This window comes from Cylas formicarius, unplaced genomic scaffold (genome assembly GCF_029955315.1).
Source record: "Cylas formicarius isolate icCylForm1 unplaced genomic scaffold, icCylForm1.1 PGA_scaffold_9__14_contigs__length_23061073, whole genome shotgun sequence".
In the NCBI taxonomy this organism is placed as follows: domain Eukaryota; kingdom Metazoa; phylum Arthropoda; class Insecta; order Coleoptera; family Brentidae; genus Cylas; species Cylas formicarius.
In genome coordinates, this window is record NW_026844365.1 from 19,280,235 (window position 1) to 19,295,877 (window position 15,643).

Sequence of the window (15,643 nt, forward strand, 5' to 3'; positions counted from 1 at the left end):
GAATTGCCTAAGGGATTTGTTAAAGTCATTCAGCAAATGTATTTCCGCTTCAAATTTGAAGTGAATTTCATTCGATTTATCCTTCAACAAAAATAGGTAAACTTGAGTTACAATAGTTCAAGAATTTATTTACCTGGTTCTGAGCAGAATTTTGGGGGTACCTTAGTGTTATATTCTTCAGGACACTATTTTCGAGGGTTTTATTTATTGATGGAAAACTATTACTTTTGTCTTTTGAACTTCTTTTGGAACTCAGACTAGTCTTTTGAGAGTTGAGAGAACATGTACCGGATGGGTGGAAATCCGAAAAAAGTGATTTAAATTGATTGGAATGCAATGGGGAGTTCTTTGACTCAATTGGGCCGGATTTTATTTCTGATTCCGATTTGTTGTCGTTGGTGTTCGGTGTGTCAGTTGAAATTTCAGATTTTGATATATTATTGGCTAAACAATCAATATTCTTTGAAGATAGAACTTTCATATCATCAATATCTAATCTATCAATGCCGGCTAGAGATTGCGATGGTAAATTTTCAGTTTCATCATTCCTTTCCACACTTGAAATAACTTCCTCCGAATTGTTTTCCATTAAGATTAAATGATGATCTTCAGGTACTTTATTAGGTGACACCTTGGCGCGATTAAATGTAATAATTGATGACCGACTTGATGAATCAAAACGATCAAAAAGCCTCTTCCTTATTTTATTGACCTCTTCGGGAAAGGCAAACTCGACGTTATTTTCAGTGATGTTTTCTAAGCTAATGATGGGACAGTTTATGTTGCTTTCTGTTAGTACTAAATTATCAAACTTTCCTGTTCCTAACTTTAACGCATCAACACTTTTACTGTGACTAAAGGATTTTACACATTCAGCATTTCTTTTCACTGAAGTTGCACTTTCCGTGGACAGGCTGGGAATATTTTTTGAAGTATCTGACTCACTAACAGAGTTTCCTGTTACATATTTGTTTTGAAATTGTTCCTTTGTCTTTAAATATCTGTCTTTGTCATTTATTTCCACTGTACCTTCAGCTGCCAAAGAAGTAGGTGGATTAACTCCATACTTCAGTTGCCTCTTAACTGTGTTTATAAAGTTATACGGATCAGGTTCTCTTGTTTCTTTTAACCAAACTGGTACATCATTTTTCTTAGTATCATAGCCAGATCTTAGTGTAACATTTGATAACAAAACATTATCCAAATGTTGGGAATGCTTTTCCTGATATCGTTTTGTAGAGTAATCAAGTTTGGAATGAAAATTTTGGTTTGGAACTTTCAAAAGATGTGGATTTTGGTCCAGAAGTTTAGGAGAAATTAATGGTTCTGGTGCTAACAACAAATTGGAATCCTTTGATGAAGACCTAGAGTTTTTATGGTCTGAAGCACTTTTAACATTTTCTTTGCTAGTGGAATTTGAATGAGTGCATTCTTTAAATATTGCTTGGGAAGCAGCTTTTACATTTAATGTTGCACTAGGTTTTCCCAAATTTGTTGCTTTCTCAAAACAAGGCGATTTTGATCTTGACCTTTTCATTTGAACATTTCTGGTGACAAGCTCCTTGGTCTTCCTTTGAAGTTCTTGAAGTTTTTCTTTACGAAGTTCTAATGCTTTCAATTCTTCCTTCTTTTTGAATCTAAGCTCCTCCATGCGTTTCTCTCTTTGCTTTTTCATAAATTCTCTTGCCTCTTGAACATCATACTTTTTGTTTTTTTCGCCACCTGCTCCTTTGACCTGGTCGATAACGTAATCATCAGTAGCTGTTAATTTCTGCAGTCTCTTTTTTAATAATTCTGTATCTCTCAAGTTTTCCGAAATTTGTTTGGCAATATTATTCTCGTTGGACTGTTTCTTGCTATTCATTTTCAAAGAAAATGTATTTCAATGCATTTCAAAACTGTATTGATTTTAGAACACGCTTTAAACCAAAATTTTTGTTTCCGGAAAAAAAAAGTGTTCAAACAGCAAACGTAGCAGTATAGGTTAGTTTTTTTTCCACAGAATACAGAGAGAAAGTCCTATTTTGCGTTGTACACAGAACAAATAGTACAGAAGCACGTAATAGACATTTCTTTTTTCTGTGGCACAAGGGCGGCAAACCTAAGACGTACGTTATATATGCGGCGATTAACCAGACTAACCAAAACTAACGAGAAGCTAGCGCTTCGTTCTAAAAATTTCGGCAGACCGTGTGACGTATTACGTCCCTTAATCCACACGTTTGGTATTAGCTTCCTGATGTGGCAAGCTCATTTGAACCGTGAACTAACCGAGAAAGTTTGAGTTAGGTAATTTTTGGGTTTTCATAAAGTATACTGGGTACATTTTCTTTATTTTTGGGATTTATTCAAATATAATAAGAATCCTTTCAAGTGTTACTCATAGTCTAATCTTATATACGTATTAAAAAAATGAAGCTGTTTACCGAGTACGATATAAAAAAATATGAAAAAACGGAACAATACTAATCAATTCAACTAGAATGTGTGTGCATTTCTACAGACACCACATCCAAGCGCAAATTCCTCTCCTGTTGGAGGATGTTTTACATGTAGTGGACATTCGTCGCCGTCTAGCTGAGAAGCTCGAGGGCCTGGCAGAAGAAAAAATACAAACATGTAAAATTTGAGTAATACATATAGTTTATGTTTATGGTAAACACATTTTCAATGAAGGTGAGCCGAAAAAGTATACGTTGTTAGGTATTAATTTAATTAAATTCTTTATCAATTATGTATAACCATAAATTAAGACTTGGTTGACATCTAGTTTTTGCTTTACTAAGGCTCTATTTTATAAACGCTTGCTTACGACGAAGCAAGAAAGGACATGTTCTTTCAAAATATTTTAGATTAGTTATGTCCGCTAAGTGGAAACAGATCCTTGAATAACTTCGGCATTGTGTGTTAAAATTTCGCACCCATTTGTTCAAACAGTATTATAGACCGGGTTAAGAGCTACAATTTTTGTATTTGGAGTTTCCGTCTATCACATACGCTGCTCAAGATATTTGAAAAAATCCATATGGAAATCGCTATTCCTCTTGCTCAATCTTGATGCGATGATGATGAAATTTTGATGATGAAAATGGGTGTGTCCATTATGGGTTAAAAAAAAAACAAAGAGATCTTGAAAATTGCCGTTTTCGTGGGTAAATTTGGTTTAAACAGAATCGTAAGTTGTGTGGAGAGATAGTTTCAGATTTCGTCTATCATGACCCTGCATGATTAAAAAAAATATCATTGGAAATCGCTATTATTTAGACAAGTTTTTGTTTTTACCAAAATTTGCTGTGACTTTGAAATTCGGCGAGACGTGAAAGTTACATCGATTTAGCGAAAGTTCAGTGCTCCGCAGGGGCACCAAAAAAAAAAAAAACAATGCGCCCCTCTAGGAAAAGAAACCGCTGTTGGGTTTATTTTGATTAATTTTTTATTAATCGTTAATAAAATATTCACCAACGTTATCGCGTATCCTTGCTCTTATTCTGTATAAATAAATGCATACATACATAGTTTCGGATCTTTATAAGCGCATCGGCAAGATTATTTTCATATTATTTGTGATTAACAAATGTTTAAAAGGAAATATTTCAAAAAATAAAAATATTTCGCATATACAAACTTATATAAAATTGTCTTAATTTTTAATGCTAAATATGACAAGGTTAGAAAAATATTTTTATTTTTTGCGTACCCTGAATTAATATGTATCGATATTTCTTATGAAATCCGTTATTCGAATCCTTTGTCTTTAACGCAACTTGCTCAAGTGAAACAATAAATGCTTCCGAATGAAGATATTTATTTTAGTTCTTGCAAACGTCATTTTTCGCATATAAAGTTGAAAATGTCAAAAACGGTTAGACTTAGGCATAGGACATTATACACAAATTATGTCTAGAATTCAAAAATGAAGTAATATACCAGGTGTTCCATTTAAAATAAGAAGATTAATATGCGCTCACGAAAAATTAAAATAAATTAAAGATTTGTAATGGCTCAATTATTTTTTGTATTTAACTTTTGGCTTCATCCCTTATAGTTTCTGAGATAAGGTAGTGTCCCAAGATAAACGGCCCGCCCTATACATTATTAATATCTCGTACCTGCAGGACAAAGAGGCAGTTCGCTCTTTGGCAAGTTGGTAACCCTCTGGAAATCGTCGTGGCAAGGGTTGCAGAAATGCGTCGTGCCGAAACAAAAGAAGACCGCTACCGAGCAACAGTAGCGGCATTTATACTCCAGGAAATCAGTGCCGTGCTTGGGGCACATTTGCGCCCTCGCCACATCGGAACACGCTCCGCACACCAGTTCTGTAGGGTCATAGTTGTCACCAACTTCTGCGTCGCACCTTGCTTCTCCACCATAGTAGGCCTTTAAATTTATTTTTATTCAGTATTCGGTACGCAAACAGTCTACCATTAACAGAGGACAGAATCTACAAACTTGAACAATGATCACCATCAAAATGGACTGGACCAAGATGTTCAACCTGACCAGTCAAACCAGCTTAGAAAAAGGATTTCGGTTGGTAATGATTATTTGGATCATTTGTACTTATTAAGGGTATTTGGATGAGTCAATCTTACCACTATCCTTATAAGTCTGGAGAATTTGCAACCTGAGAACTCAAAGCCGTTTCGAAAAATCCAGCAAATTCGAAAAGGATTATGGTTGGTAATAACTCTGGATCATTTCTACTTATTAAGGGTATTTGGATGAGTCAATATTACTACTTCCTTATAAATTTGGAGCATTTTCCTTACCTTATTGCATTTGTAGCACACGTAATAAGCGTATCGGTCCATCGCAAATGCGGCAGGATCGTTATAGAATCTTGTGCCCGGAGTGCCCACAGCATCTACCGTGTTCAAACCTTCATATTCGAGTCTCATTAACGCTTTTCTTCGAACGTCCCGATACAATTCATGAATAGGCATTAACAGTTCTTCAAGCATTGGGTGTTTGATTTCAATCTGAAAATGATAATTAGCTTGTTCAGTACTGTGAAAGGTGTGGAAGTGAACAAAAATGACAGGCATGGAAAAACTAGTCTTTAATTTTGTCACATACACTTTTCACGAGGTCATTTTTAAAAAAACAAAACGAATAAATGAAGATTCTACCTATAGGTTTGATATATAGGTTTTCCATAACCACAAAGGCTTATTAAGTACTACTTTACAAATGTTCTGGATTCTTTCTGCGTCGGTTGTTGATAAATCAAACTCGCTGACTTCCGCCAATCATTTTGTTGGTTTCTTCAGAGCTTAACTGCAACTAGCTCGCATTCTCCTACTTTATACCTGTTTATATACTGTTTGAGGATGGTGGAGCTAAATGAGTGACATGATCATTGTCTGGAATCAGTAATTTCCATTTAGGTGGAAGGTAAAGATCTGAGTTGCCGTTAACATCATTTGATTGATTATACATGAATTCTCCGATTTTTCTTTGGTAGAAGAATTGATTGCATGCAAGAATTTTAGTTTTATCGAATAAAAATTGATGTCCAGTTTCATGATTGTGTTCGGCAACTGCTCATGAATTTATTTGTAGTCTTTCGGCTCTTTCGTGTTCTATTAGCCTAGTCGAGTGTATTCTCATGGTATCTCAAACAGAATTTTATTTTCGGCGGATCTAGATTTTTGCACAAGTAGTAAACCTGGTTTTAACGTTATTTTTTCTTAAATACTTGGCAAGTGTGCGTTTGCTTTCGGATTAATTGATTCTAGAAGGTTGTGTGTTTTGTGATGGAACGCAAGAGGTCGAGGACTTTCTTCTCAGACGATTCCGTAAATATATTCGCGATGACTGGTAACAATGGAGAACCACTACAAGAAAAATATGTTCCAGACAAGCATTTTTTAATTCTGATTGCGAAGAAGCCCTAATAACAGATTTAAGGTTGTGTCCCATAGATTACGTAAGCGATAAGCTTAAGCTTAATAAGGGAACGCTTATTAAGTGGTTTTTTCTTTACTTCGACGTCCACCGTCCGTCCCGTTTCTAATGTTTTAACCAAAGGCGTAATCAAATAAGTAATCTTCTGATAGAATTCGTTCTGGATAAAGAAAGGAAAAGTTAACTACGAGGGAAGGCAGGTTGCTGATGTCGTTATAGTCAACAATTAAGATGAGGTTGAGTATATGATCTGAAGCCGGAAGATAGCACTGAATGTGAGCTGCCGATGAATAAACCAAAACCCATTGTATTTGAAATCAAATCGCATGCCCATTTAGAAAACAATTTGAAAGAATCCACCCACGGACCGAATTAATATCAATATCGTAAGGCAAGAAAATATCATAGGAGCATAAGACCGTAGTAACATAAGAAGAGAGTATTTGTTAAGAAAACCTAGCATAAACAAATGAGTCAACTTCTGGGACGTGCGAAGAGAATAGATTGTTATTAATAATTCAAAAACTCTAATGATTGATTTTCTGAGCAATTACAGAAAGAAGGTTTAAGAACATCAGAAATTATTCAGCGTCTACAAGGAGTATTTAATGAGTCTGCAGAATATAAAAGTACTGTTTACGATGGATTCGATCCTTTTAAAAGCGGTAGAACATCACTAGAAGACTATCCACGCAGTGGACGCCTAAGCACATCAGTAAATGGAAGATGCATTACTGAAGGTAGACGAATGATTAGTTTGAGCATTGGCAGGGTTTCGGAGCGTTGGGTCCAAAGACTGTCGGGACCAGAACTGGAACATGATACTTGCCATCAATATCAAGAACTGTTAATTATTAATTGTAATCACTGACAGAGCGTGGATCATTTACTTTAGTCGCGAGACCGAAAGTTAATCCAAACAATGGAGCAAACGTTAAGAAATTTATATAATAGAATATAAAATATAGCTAAATTCACAGAACTTTGGAAACATGACTCGCAGTTTGTCAAATGTGCTATGCTTTGTGGTCTGTGTTTCCTATTTTTGGACTTGTTTCACCGATTTCTTTTATGACACCAACTTTATAAAAAGGGAATTTATCTTTTCTTATCTTATATTTGGGAAGCCTGCACACCTATATTCGCGATAGTCACTCACCTTACAAATTGGACAGAGCGAGAAAGAAAACGTAATCCTCGGACCAGCCCATCGCTTCATCAACACCGCCTTGCAACAATGGAGATGGAACACGTGGCCGCATCGTAACTGCAACGGTCCCAAGTTCACAACGTTTCGTGTTCCGAAACTGAGCGACTCTTACCTGCAAAGCGGGTGCGCAGGACAAGGCCTCGGTGAAGCAAATCATGCACATGTCGTCCGAATCCTGACGCAAGGTCGCGTCGTTCGAGCAACCGTGCAGACACGGCAAACATTTGCTTTCGCCGAACACGCCCCCGCACATGTGACCACAATTTAATAACTTTGCGCACGCGCTTTTTCCATATTCCTGCAACGGACTAGCTACAGCGGGGGAGCATCGTGAATTAAATCCGTTAACCGAAAAACTCTGTTGACATTGATTATCAGGGTCATAAATGGAAGAAATGAGGAAAAAGATAAAATAATATCATTGCTAACCAACTTGCATACTGGCATATTATTTTCATTTCTGCTTCATAAATTATCGAATGTGCGAAGTAAAAGGTCAATTTTCTTTAAAAACAATTTACTATTTAATACTTTTTATAAAGCTTCTGGATTCCTCCTGCGTCGGTTTTTGTTGACTCGAACCAGCTAACAGTATCGGTCAAGCTCTGAAAAAGCCAACATAAAAAGTAATATCACAGGTAAACAAAATGTCATCTTCCAATAGTTCTTCAATTTCGACCTGATTTTTTTTTTTTAATAAAGGAAAATTAGCACCAAAACCGAAAAGCAGTTTCCATTAAAGATACCAACCGTACTTCTTTATTTTTGAGGGTAGATTTCTCTAACGATATACCGTATTTACAACCTGTTATGGGTTTGACTTCGGAACGACTTTAAGACCCGCCTATTTTCACTGTGCAGTGTATTTTAAGAGTAGGGAAATTTTCTTTGTTATATTAATTTATCACACAATAACGCGTTTTACCACAAACCGAAACTCAATTTTACATACTCGACGCGCGTTTCGGTAACCAAGTTGGCATCTTCAGGAGAAGATTAAAACAGTTTGTTTCGGTTTGTGGTAAAACGCGTTATTGTGTGTTAGTACAGTGCCGAAGGTTCCAGTCAAGAGTTTGATATTAATTTATATTAGTGTGCTTTTTATAAATCTTCCTAAAACAGTCCCTACTTGAGGTAGGGCGTTCGATAACCTCCTATATTAAGAAATACATTAGGAAGCTTAAACTGATTTCCACCTTAAGGGTTTAAGATAATGACACTAAAATATTTTCGTAGGAAAGCAATCCAAAATAGATAATTGATTTATAATGCATGGTTTCCCAGTTTGCTATTGTATGATTGGTATATTCTTAGTCGTCGATGCTTTGGAGTTATTTCTATTCCGTCTTGTGTTTGCAGTTAGTGATTAGCAACTTACTGTTATTCAATTGTTTCTCAAGACTCAGTGATTTTTTAAAGGTACCATATACTAACGTTATTCAATTTTGTTAGTCACGTGCGATGTCCAGCGACAAAGAAGTTGAGATTGTGGTCGATGACGTAATAATCGTTGATGATGAACGTGCGTCAAGTTCAAATGGATCAAAGACTCAGACACATTTGCCGATCGCTGCCAAAATGATAATTTTAAATGTGTTTCTGTTTCTGAAATCCATATCTGCGGAAAGTAGAGCCATAAAATTAACGTCCGAGATGACTAAAAGATCGTATGCCACAGTACGTGACCTTGTTGTGAATGGTGTCCAAGAAAGAAAAGAGCTTAAAGTTCGTGGGGTCCCAAAAAGTCTACTTGATGCTTATCCGAAGAACATTTAAAACTTTACAGTAGTGTTTTGAACATTGACTGTTGCCAAGAGACTTTTCGTGCGTTGGCACGAAGAATTTTTTTTTTTGTATGCACGATGTACCGAGTACGGATCTGGAATGTCTTTGTGGAATTGCGAATCTATTTCTGACGGTTACAAAGAGAAACGCAAGCGAGGTAAGCCTGCGGTTAAACCTCCACAAGAATTTACCAAAGTAAAAACGGTATATTGTTTGGAGAACTGTACGTTCAATGCCTTTAAATATAAACAAAGATGAGTCGATGCTTAACAGTTGTGCATGAGTTTTGCGGCCAAGGGTGTGGCTTAAATTTTGTTTATTTGTGAAAAAAACAACTAAAATTTGCGAAAGGGAATTTACCTGACATTCCGAGTCTGCGCAAACGTTTCCGATGGCCAGCAAACCGGAATTGCCGGTCGTGCCACAAAACCTGCACACTCCGGTAATCCCGGCCGCTTTCGTTCGAGTGCTGCCCTCTCTAAATTCAACTAACGCTTTCAAAGTCCTCGAATCGGCCAGCGCCAACAACCAAAACAGTTTCGTTCTTCCGCAGCCCTCGTGCAGCTCCACTTTGATCGCTTCCTCTTCCTCCTTGCACACCTGCGCAGTAAGTTTATTTAGGCAAAAATATATAAGCAGTTTTACTTACTTCTCCCCAGGACCTAGTCATATACCACCCAAAATATTGGAAGAAACTTAAACGTTTGCTCATGAAAATACGTTTTTAGGCAACGAGATAATCGGACTGGATATTGTGCGGCCCCTTATGTCAAGGTGGCACTTGATTTTAATTACGTTGTTCTCAGTTTGCGTCAGTTTGACTTGCGTTTTTGTGTTTTTGCTTTGTAGGTGTGGATTATTATATTATAGCTTTGTGCTTCAACTCTAAAGCTTATAGAAAATTTATAGAAAATATGTGGTTCCTGGTTGTCCTGATCTATTCAACAAGAAACATCGGAAAGGTAAAAATTTGCGCCTTATCTAATAGATGGCACCATAACAAAAAAAAGAATTCTTTATCGTCTTATTCTGAAAGGGTCTTAAGTTGTAACCCCATTCATTGTGGGGCGGTGGCTTTTTTAACTCCAAATTGTAGTGTGACGTTTCTCATATATTTTGAATGCCATGCGGTCCCAGTTTTGATGTCATAAGTCATGCAGGATAGGGGTGTTTCACCTCAAAATATCTTAAAGTCAAATAGGTACGCATTCAGCAGCGCATTGATTTATATAGAACTAGAAACAGCAAGAATTGTCAAAATTGACCTTGAGATAGCAATTTTGGATATCAGCGTCCCCGTGGACGGGACAATTTTTAAAGGTCTGAGGATAAAAACTTTGCGAACGATTTCGAGGATGTTTAAAGGTTGAAAATACAATATACAGAAAGTACCAAAACAGAGAACTCTATCACACTTACTTGTCTCAAATGACCTCGAGTTTTTCTATGCAGATGGAGAAATCTGTCACAGTCTGCGCACAAATTTCCGCATACGTTGCACTGGATAACGGCGAATGTTTCACCGTCGTCGTGGTTGGTGCACATCGGCCTAGGTGGTACATTTTGACCTTCGCTCTTATTCCACTGACCTAAAGAAACGCATTACATCCACCAGCTAATCCTGGGTAGTCAGGCGGGAAACAATGTAATGAAGCTGTTACTAAACTCACTAACATTTAATCAGACTCAAAGAATATCAACATAAAGATCACATATGATCGCCTGACCTAGGATCATCTTGTGACCGTCATGATTCGTGTATATTTGCACGTCTAAGACTAGGCTGTGTTTCTAAATTCTCTCATCGAGATAAAACGTTATGAATTCTTCGTATGAAAATTACGTTCTAATGACTACGTGTGAAGACGAAAAAGAACCAAACCAAAACAAAATTCGAATTACGACTTGTAGGTAATCATATTCTTGATCAAAACTCCATAATTATGCTTGACCGACTTTTTGGCAGGAGCCGTTCTAGGATTTACTATATTTGTAAATAGACGCAACCGCACTATTTTCTATCTATCTATTTTCCGATGACGGTATATGAAAGCTAAGTGACATGCAATGTATAATGAAGCGCGCAACTGGTGCATGCTCATAGATTGCCGGTTTAACGAGTAATATCGATTTTTAACGAATAACCAACTAGCTGTTCTGTTATTCTATCATTATTCTGTATCTGGGGCGTCAAATAAGAAGAAGATAAATGGTACCTGAAGAAAGCCTTTCGACGTGGTCTTTGTCTAAAACGCAGAGTGACGCCAGCGCAAGCCAAAGCGTAGGTGTTTTCATGCAGATATTGGGATTTCTTTGTTCTTCGGTAAGGCAAGTCAGATTTATAATATTCTCAGCGATCGCGCCTTTAGTGATGTTTGCCCAAACTTCCGACAGTTTGCCCTAAAATTATCCTGTTATCGGAAATTTTAAAACATTATATTACGCGTACGGCGGACATATCCGTTATCAGCTGAACAATGACCTCCGCCAGCTTTCGATTGGTGCATCCTTTCAACCACCAACGGGTGTCGTCTTTAAAATTCGCAGAGGTCGCTAAAGTGACCGTGTTGATTTCCTTGGCGGGCCCCCCTCCACCGTTTTTGCCACGCAGTTTGACCTGAACGGTCAGTGCTTTCGCTATTACACTGAGAAAAACGTCTAACAATCCCAACCTAAAATAATGGCGAATGTCTACGCTAATGTTATGATTAGCTGTTAAAATGGCGTCCAGAAGACAAACAAAACGCGTCGAGTAGGCAGTTATTAACAGTTTTATGTGTGAATGAGTCGTGCGATCTGAGTTTTTATTTGATATTAAAAGAACTCTTTAAAAAAATAGATTGCAGACCTAAAAGGGGAAGGATGTGGAATTCGAATGTTATATATTTTAAGTTATAAACAATGGTTGTGCAATCGCCTATTCTTTAAGAGCTCTACAAGCAGGATATATTTAAATATATAAGATAATAATGGTTTACCCTGTGGTGCTAAGAATCTTTAATTGTTTCGCCTTTGCTGCCATCTGTAGATGGAGTGGCACAATTCCCCGTAGGACGGTGGATGGAGAAGTAACGAAATACACTACTCGGGAAATTTAGTTAACCTTACAGAAAAATTGATAAACATAACGCGCGTTTTAGGACCTCTGGCAGCCGTCTTGATCAGCTTTTTTCGCAGTAATAGGCACTACGTGCGGTACCTTTGTATGTCAAATTTGCCGGAATTCGAATCTTTGCTAGCCATCGGAAATATATTAAAATCCTTCGGTGGTAAATTTTTAACTCCGACCACCTTGGCAAAGAACTCTGGGGAAATTTCTGGCAGCATTCGTTTAATCAACGAGATAACCTAATAAACACGCAGGTGAATATCTCCCTAGGGTAAATATCGGTGAAGTGTAGTATACCTGACGTTGTACACGGGCGCTGCCAGTGTGAAGCAATACCAGCAAATCTCCCAGCAAACCGCCTTGATGTGACAAGTAAGCTCTGCCCACCGAACTTCCGGATAACGCGAGAACCATTGACAACATTTCGAAACAATAAGTGTCTGAGTTTTTTGTGGCGTCGGAACTGCTATGGGTTGAAGTGGCCGAGCCGGCATAGGTGTTGGCCTCCCATTCCTCGTGAACTCTGTCAGTCTCTTTACGGATTGCTTGTACAATATGAACAATAACCTGAAAATATAAATATATTATCCCGTAAAAAAACGCCAATATGATGGCAAAAACAGTAGAGAATGAAACTATCAAGAGACCGGCTCGCTAACGGCTGGCCAGCAAACGGGGACGAGTGTTCGTTTAAGTGCATAAAATTTATTTGGTTTGTATTTGGCATTCAGCAGTGCACGCTTTGGAAAAGTCTGCAAATTGAACTAAAAGTAATTAATTATATCAGAGCCTTCGATCTTAAGTAAACCAAATGGTCTTACTAACAAGAAAATGGAAATTCAGGCCTTGACTACAAGAAAGCTCTGAAGTATTAAACTGAAAATAAAACCAGATTTACACAATTATTATAAATTTTAATTAACTAAAACTCACGTATAACGCCTATGTCTGATGTCACAAGGCAAAACATATTTGCGGTGAGCAGAGGGGGTCATAACCATAGCGACAAACGATATTTTTAGCAATAAGAGTGAGAACTTCATAATCTACAATGGCAGTGCGGCAGAGGGGTTGACAGAATAAACTCTCTTTGCCATTGGTGAAAAAAAATGCTGATCAAGAGACACTTCATGACCAAATTAAATGTTTAAGGTGAAACAAAAGAGGCTAGTGAGTCAGCTCAATAATCAGCCAAACAATACCTACCCTTGACCAGTCATGATTTAACGTCAGCATGTATCAGCAGAACGATAACCAGAGTAAGAGGCGAAGTGAGATCTGGAGCCACTTAAGGAGAAAGATATTTGTCTCTCAGATCAATGGGCGAAATTCGGAGCTAAGATGGTCTTTATTGATCTTACTTGCTCAAGACATGAGTATTTAAGCCTAGAAGACGAGATGTAACCCATTATAGACAAGTACACCAACGATACGAACAAAAACCAACATTCACTAATACAATAGATAGAGTAATAAGCATTAGTTGCAATAGTTGTAAAACTAGCCTTCATCATCTAATTTTGAAATCTTTTATGTTACCATTAACTTAGGTAACTTAACCAGGACTTAGGTCTTAGCTTGTCAGTCGTCAGACTCGTTGGAGCATGTAACCGACGACCTTCCCCAGAGTACGAGACTTCCGTGCTTTGATAAGTCTGAGCAGGTCGACATTATGGCGTCCTGTGCAGATCAGGGGTCGAAGAAGCAGATAAAATCCAGCCTTAACCGCTTAGGTGCGGAGACTGCTTTCGAATGGCTAGAACCGGACCACATTGGGAACAATATGAGGTCGATCAGCAAAGGATGGGATATCCGTGGCTCGATTCTGGGACATGACGCTATAGCAAAAACCGCTCGGTTCACCCGCGGAGGCCCCGGAGACCAACAAGGGCGGGCCCTCGGGCTCCTTTACTGTTGAAACTCCGGGGGAGTCCGTCGAAGAGGAATAATAAACCCTTTCCGATAGAGGGGGATGAGTATAAAATACCTGCAAATTAACTTATATCGAAACTATGAAGCATCCTGTCTTACGGAACGCTGCATGACTGCGGAGCAGACAGAAAGAGCTCTAATTTAAGAACCCTGGTGTGCGGTGGCCAAGGTTGAAAGATTTGACAGCAAAATTTATGTTGTTTTTCAGGTGATGGATGCCTTGCGTGATGATGGCGAAGAAATGGCATGCTGAGATCCTACTGGACCTTTGTACTAAGTAGTAATGGCGATAAGAGTAGAGGTTATGAACAGACAGGGCGTGTAGGACACAATAGTGCTCTATGCAACCAGCACCATTGCAGGAACTATGTGACGTTGTATAGTGATGTAGCAGAAAAAGAATGCCGGTCATATTTGGGTACGATGCCAATTCGCACCACGTGGTTTGGGGAATCAGGGGATCTAGCTCTCAATTGCCTTCTCTGGACTACAGGTTCTGAACAAAAGTACCAAGCCTACGTTTGCCCCCTGTGTTAGGAGGGAGATAATACACATCGTTTGCCTTGAAAATCTTTTGGCTAGTATGTGAGCGGTACATCAGAGATCAGCTTGCAGGCGAGAACATATTCTGGAGTACTTTGTCCAGGAGGAAGCACAATACTGAGGCCTAAGTACTGTAGTGTAGGCTACCCTCCTTCACTTACAGATACAAATAAACATCACTCTGAAAAAGGACGGTTCGCGTTAGTGAAACAAGTGGGAAGATGTGCGCGTTTCTGTCGATGTGTCTTAGCCTCTGGGACATAACTGGGGATTGAAGCCACAAATCGGGATCTGGATATACACGATGTTGGTAAAACCAGTCATTACCTACACTGCCTTGGTGGCGCTCCACTGAGAGACCCAATATCATGAAAACCACTTCAACTGCCCTTATAGGACTCTAAGGCTTATATCTCAGGATGGTGCTTAATGTTTGGAGAGCGGTTCTCAGATTGCTCAGGCGGTACCAAGATGCCCGATTTATGAAGAGAGAAAGGATTGAGGCTGCAACATTTTGTTTCCATATACTGTGCGCGAGAAAATATTCTTGCCCTTCATGTTAATCTGGTATACGGGCGAGTCCAAAACAAATACTGAAACAGGCAGGGAACAGGGAACAGATACCTGTGCAGGTGTGTGCTCACGAGAATACTCCACAGAGAGTACTCAGACAAACACATCTATATTTGCAGCGACAGGTGAGCGGCTGTTCAGGTTCTTTCCTCTGAAGGTGAGCTCGATATTGCTGCCGAAAAGCACTGACAAGACGGAATGTAATATATCTCGGACCGGACCCTTCCGTTGGAATACCGAGGAAGCAATTCTTTCTGTACTAGGAAATTATATGAGGACTGAAACAGTCGAGGGTTCTAATTGTGTGACCTTCTACTCCTCAGTCTTAGTCGCTCGATTACCAACGCTGGGAGGTGGTGGGCGATAACAGCAGCAGCAGGTTGTGTTTAAAAGAGGAGGAAACACGGCGACAACAACAGCAGCAGGGTGTGTTTAAAAGAGAAGGAACCGGGTGCGCACCACTAGGGAGTAGTCGATTAAGAGTACTCGACGCACAATTCATTGAGGAACTATCCAAACTCTCCATAAGGTACTGTATTTACTCGAGAATACAGGATTCTTCTAGGGGAGGGAGTGAAGACGTG

General features: G+C 38.6%; 2 protein-coding genes across 3 annotated transcripts in view; both read right to left on the bottom strand.

Moving 5' to 3' along the window:
* The window catches only part of LOC132707378 (centrosome-associated protein 350-like), a 31,517-nt gene extending 29,528 nt beyond the window's left edge, over positions 1 to 1,989 (bottom strand). The window contains exons 1-2 of the mRNA XM_060679211.1: positions 134 to 1,989; positions 1 to 81 (exon numbers count right to left, since the gene is read on the bottom strand). The exon at positions 1 to 81 is cut by the window's left edge and continues 15 nt beyond it. Of these exons, the coding sequence (XP_060535194.1) occupies positions 1 to 81; positions 134 to 1,864 (1,812 nt within the window). The 5' untranslated portion in view covers positions 1,865 to 1,989. The remainder of the gene's footprint in view (positions 82 to 133) is intronic.
* A 333-nt stretch (positions 1,990 to 2,322) lies between these two features.
* The window catches only part of LOC132707144 (E3 ubiquitin-protein ligase MYCBP2), a 218,337-nt gene continuing 205,016 nt past the window's right edge, over positions 2,323 to 15,643 (bottom strand). For both annotated transcript variants that reach the window (XM_060678856.1, XM_060678855.1), the window contains 11 exons: positions 12,309 to 12,578; positions 12,102 to 12,250; positions 11,352 to 11,574; positions 11,119 to 11,302; positions 10,322 to 10,491; positions 9,263 to 9,502; positions 7,230 to 7,415; positions 7,067 to 7,174; positions 4,770 to 4,979; positions 4,110 to 4,377; positions 2,323 to 2,594 (listed from right to left, as the gene is read on the bottom strand). In XM_060678856.1, coding sequence (XP_060534839.1) covers positions 2,479 to 2,594; positions 4,110 to 4,377; positions 4,770 to 4,979; positions 7,067 to 7,174; positions 7,230 to 7,415; positions 9,263 to 9,502; positions 10,322 to 10,491; positions 11,119 to 11,302; positions 11,352 to 11,574; positions 12,102 to 12,250; positions 12,309 to 12,578 — 2,124 coding nt within the window. In that variant the 3' untranslated portion in view covers positions 2,323 to 2,478. The remainder of the gene's footprint in view (positions 2,595 to 4,109; positions 4,378 to 4,769; positions 4,980 to 7,066; positions 7,175 to 7,229; positions 7,416 to 9,262; positions 9,503 to 10,321; positions 10,492 to 11,118; positions 11,303 to 11,351; positions 11,575 to 12,101; positions 12,251 to 12,308; positions 12,579 to 15,643) is intronic.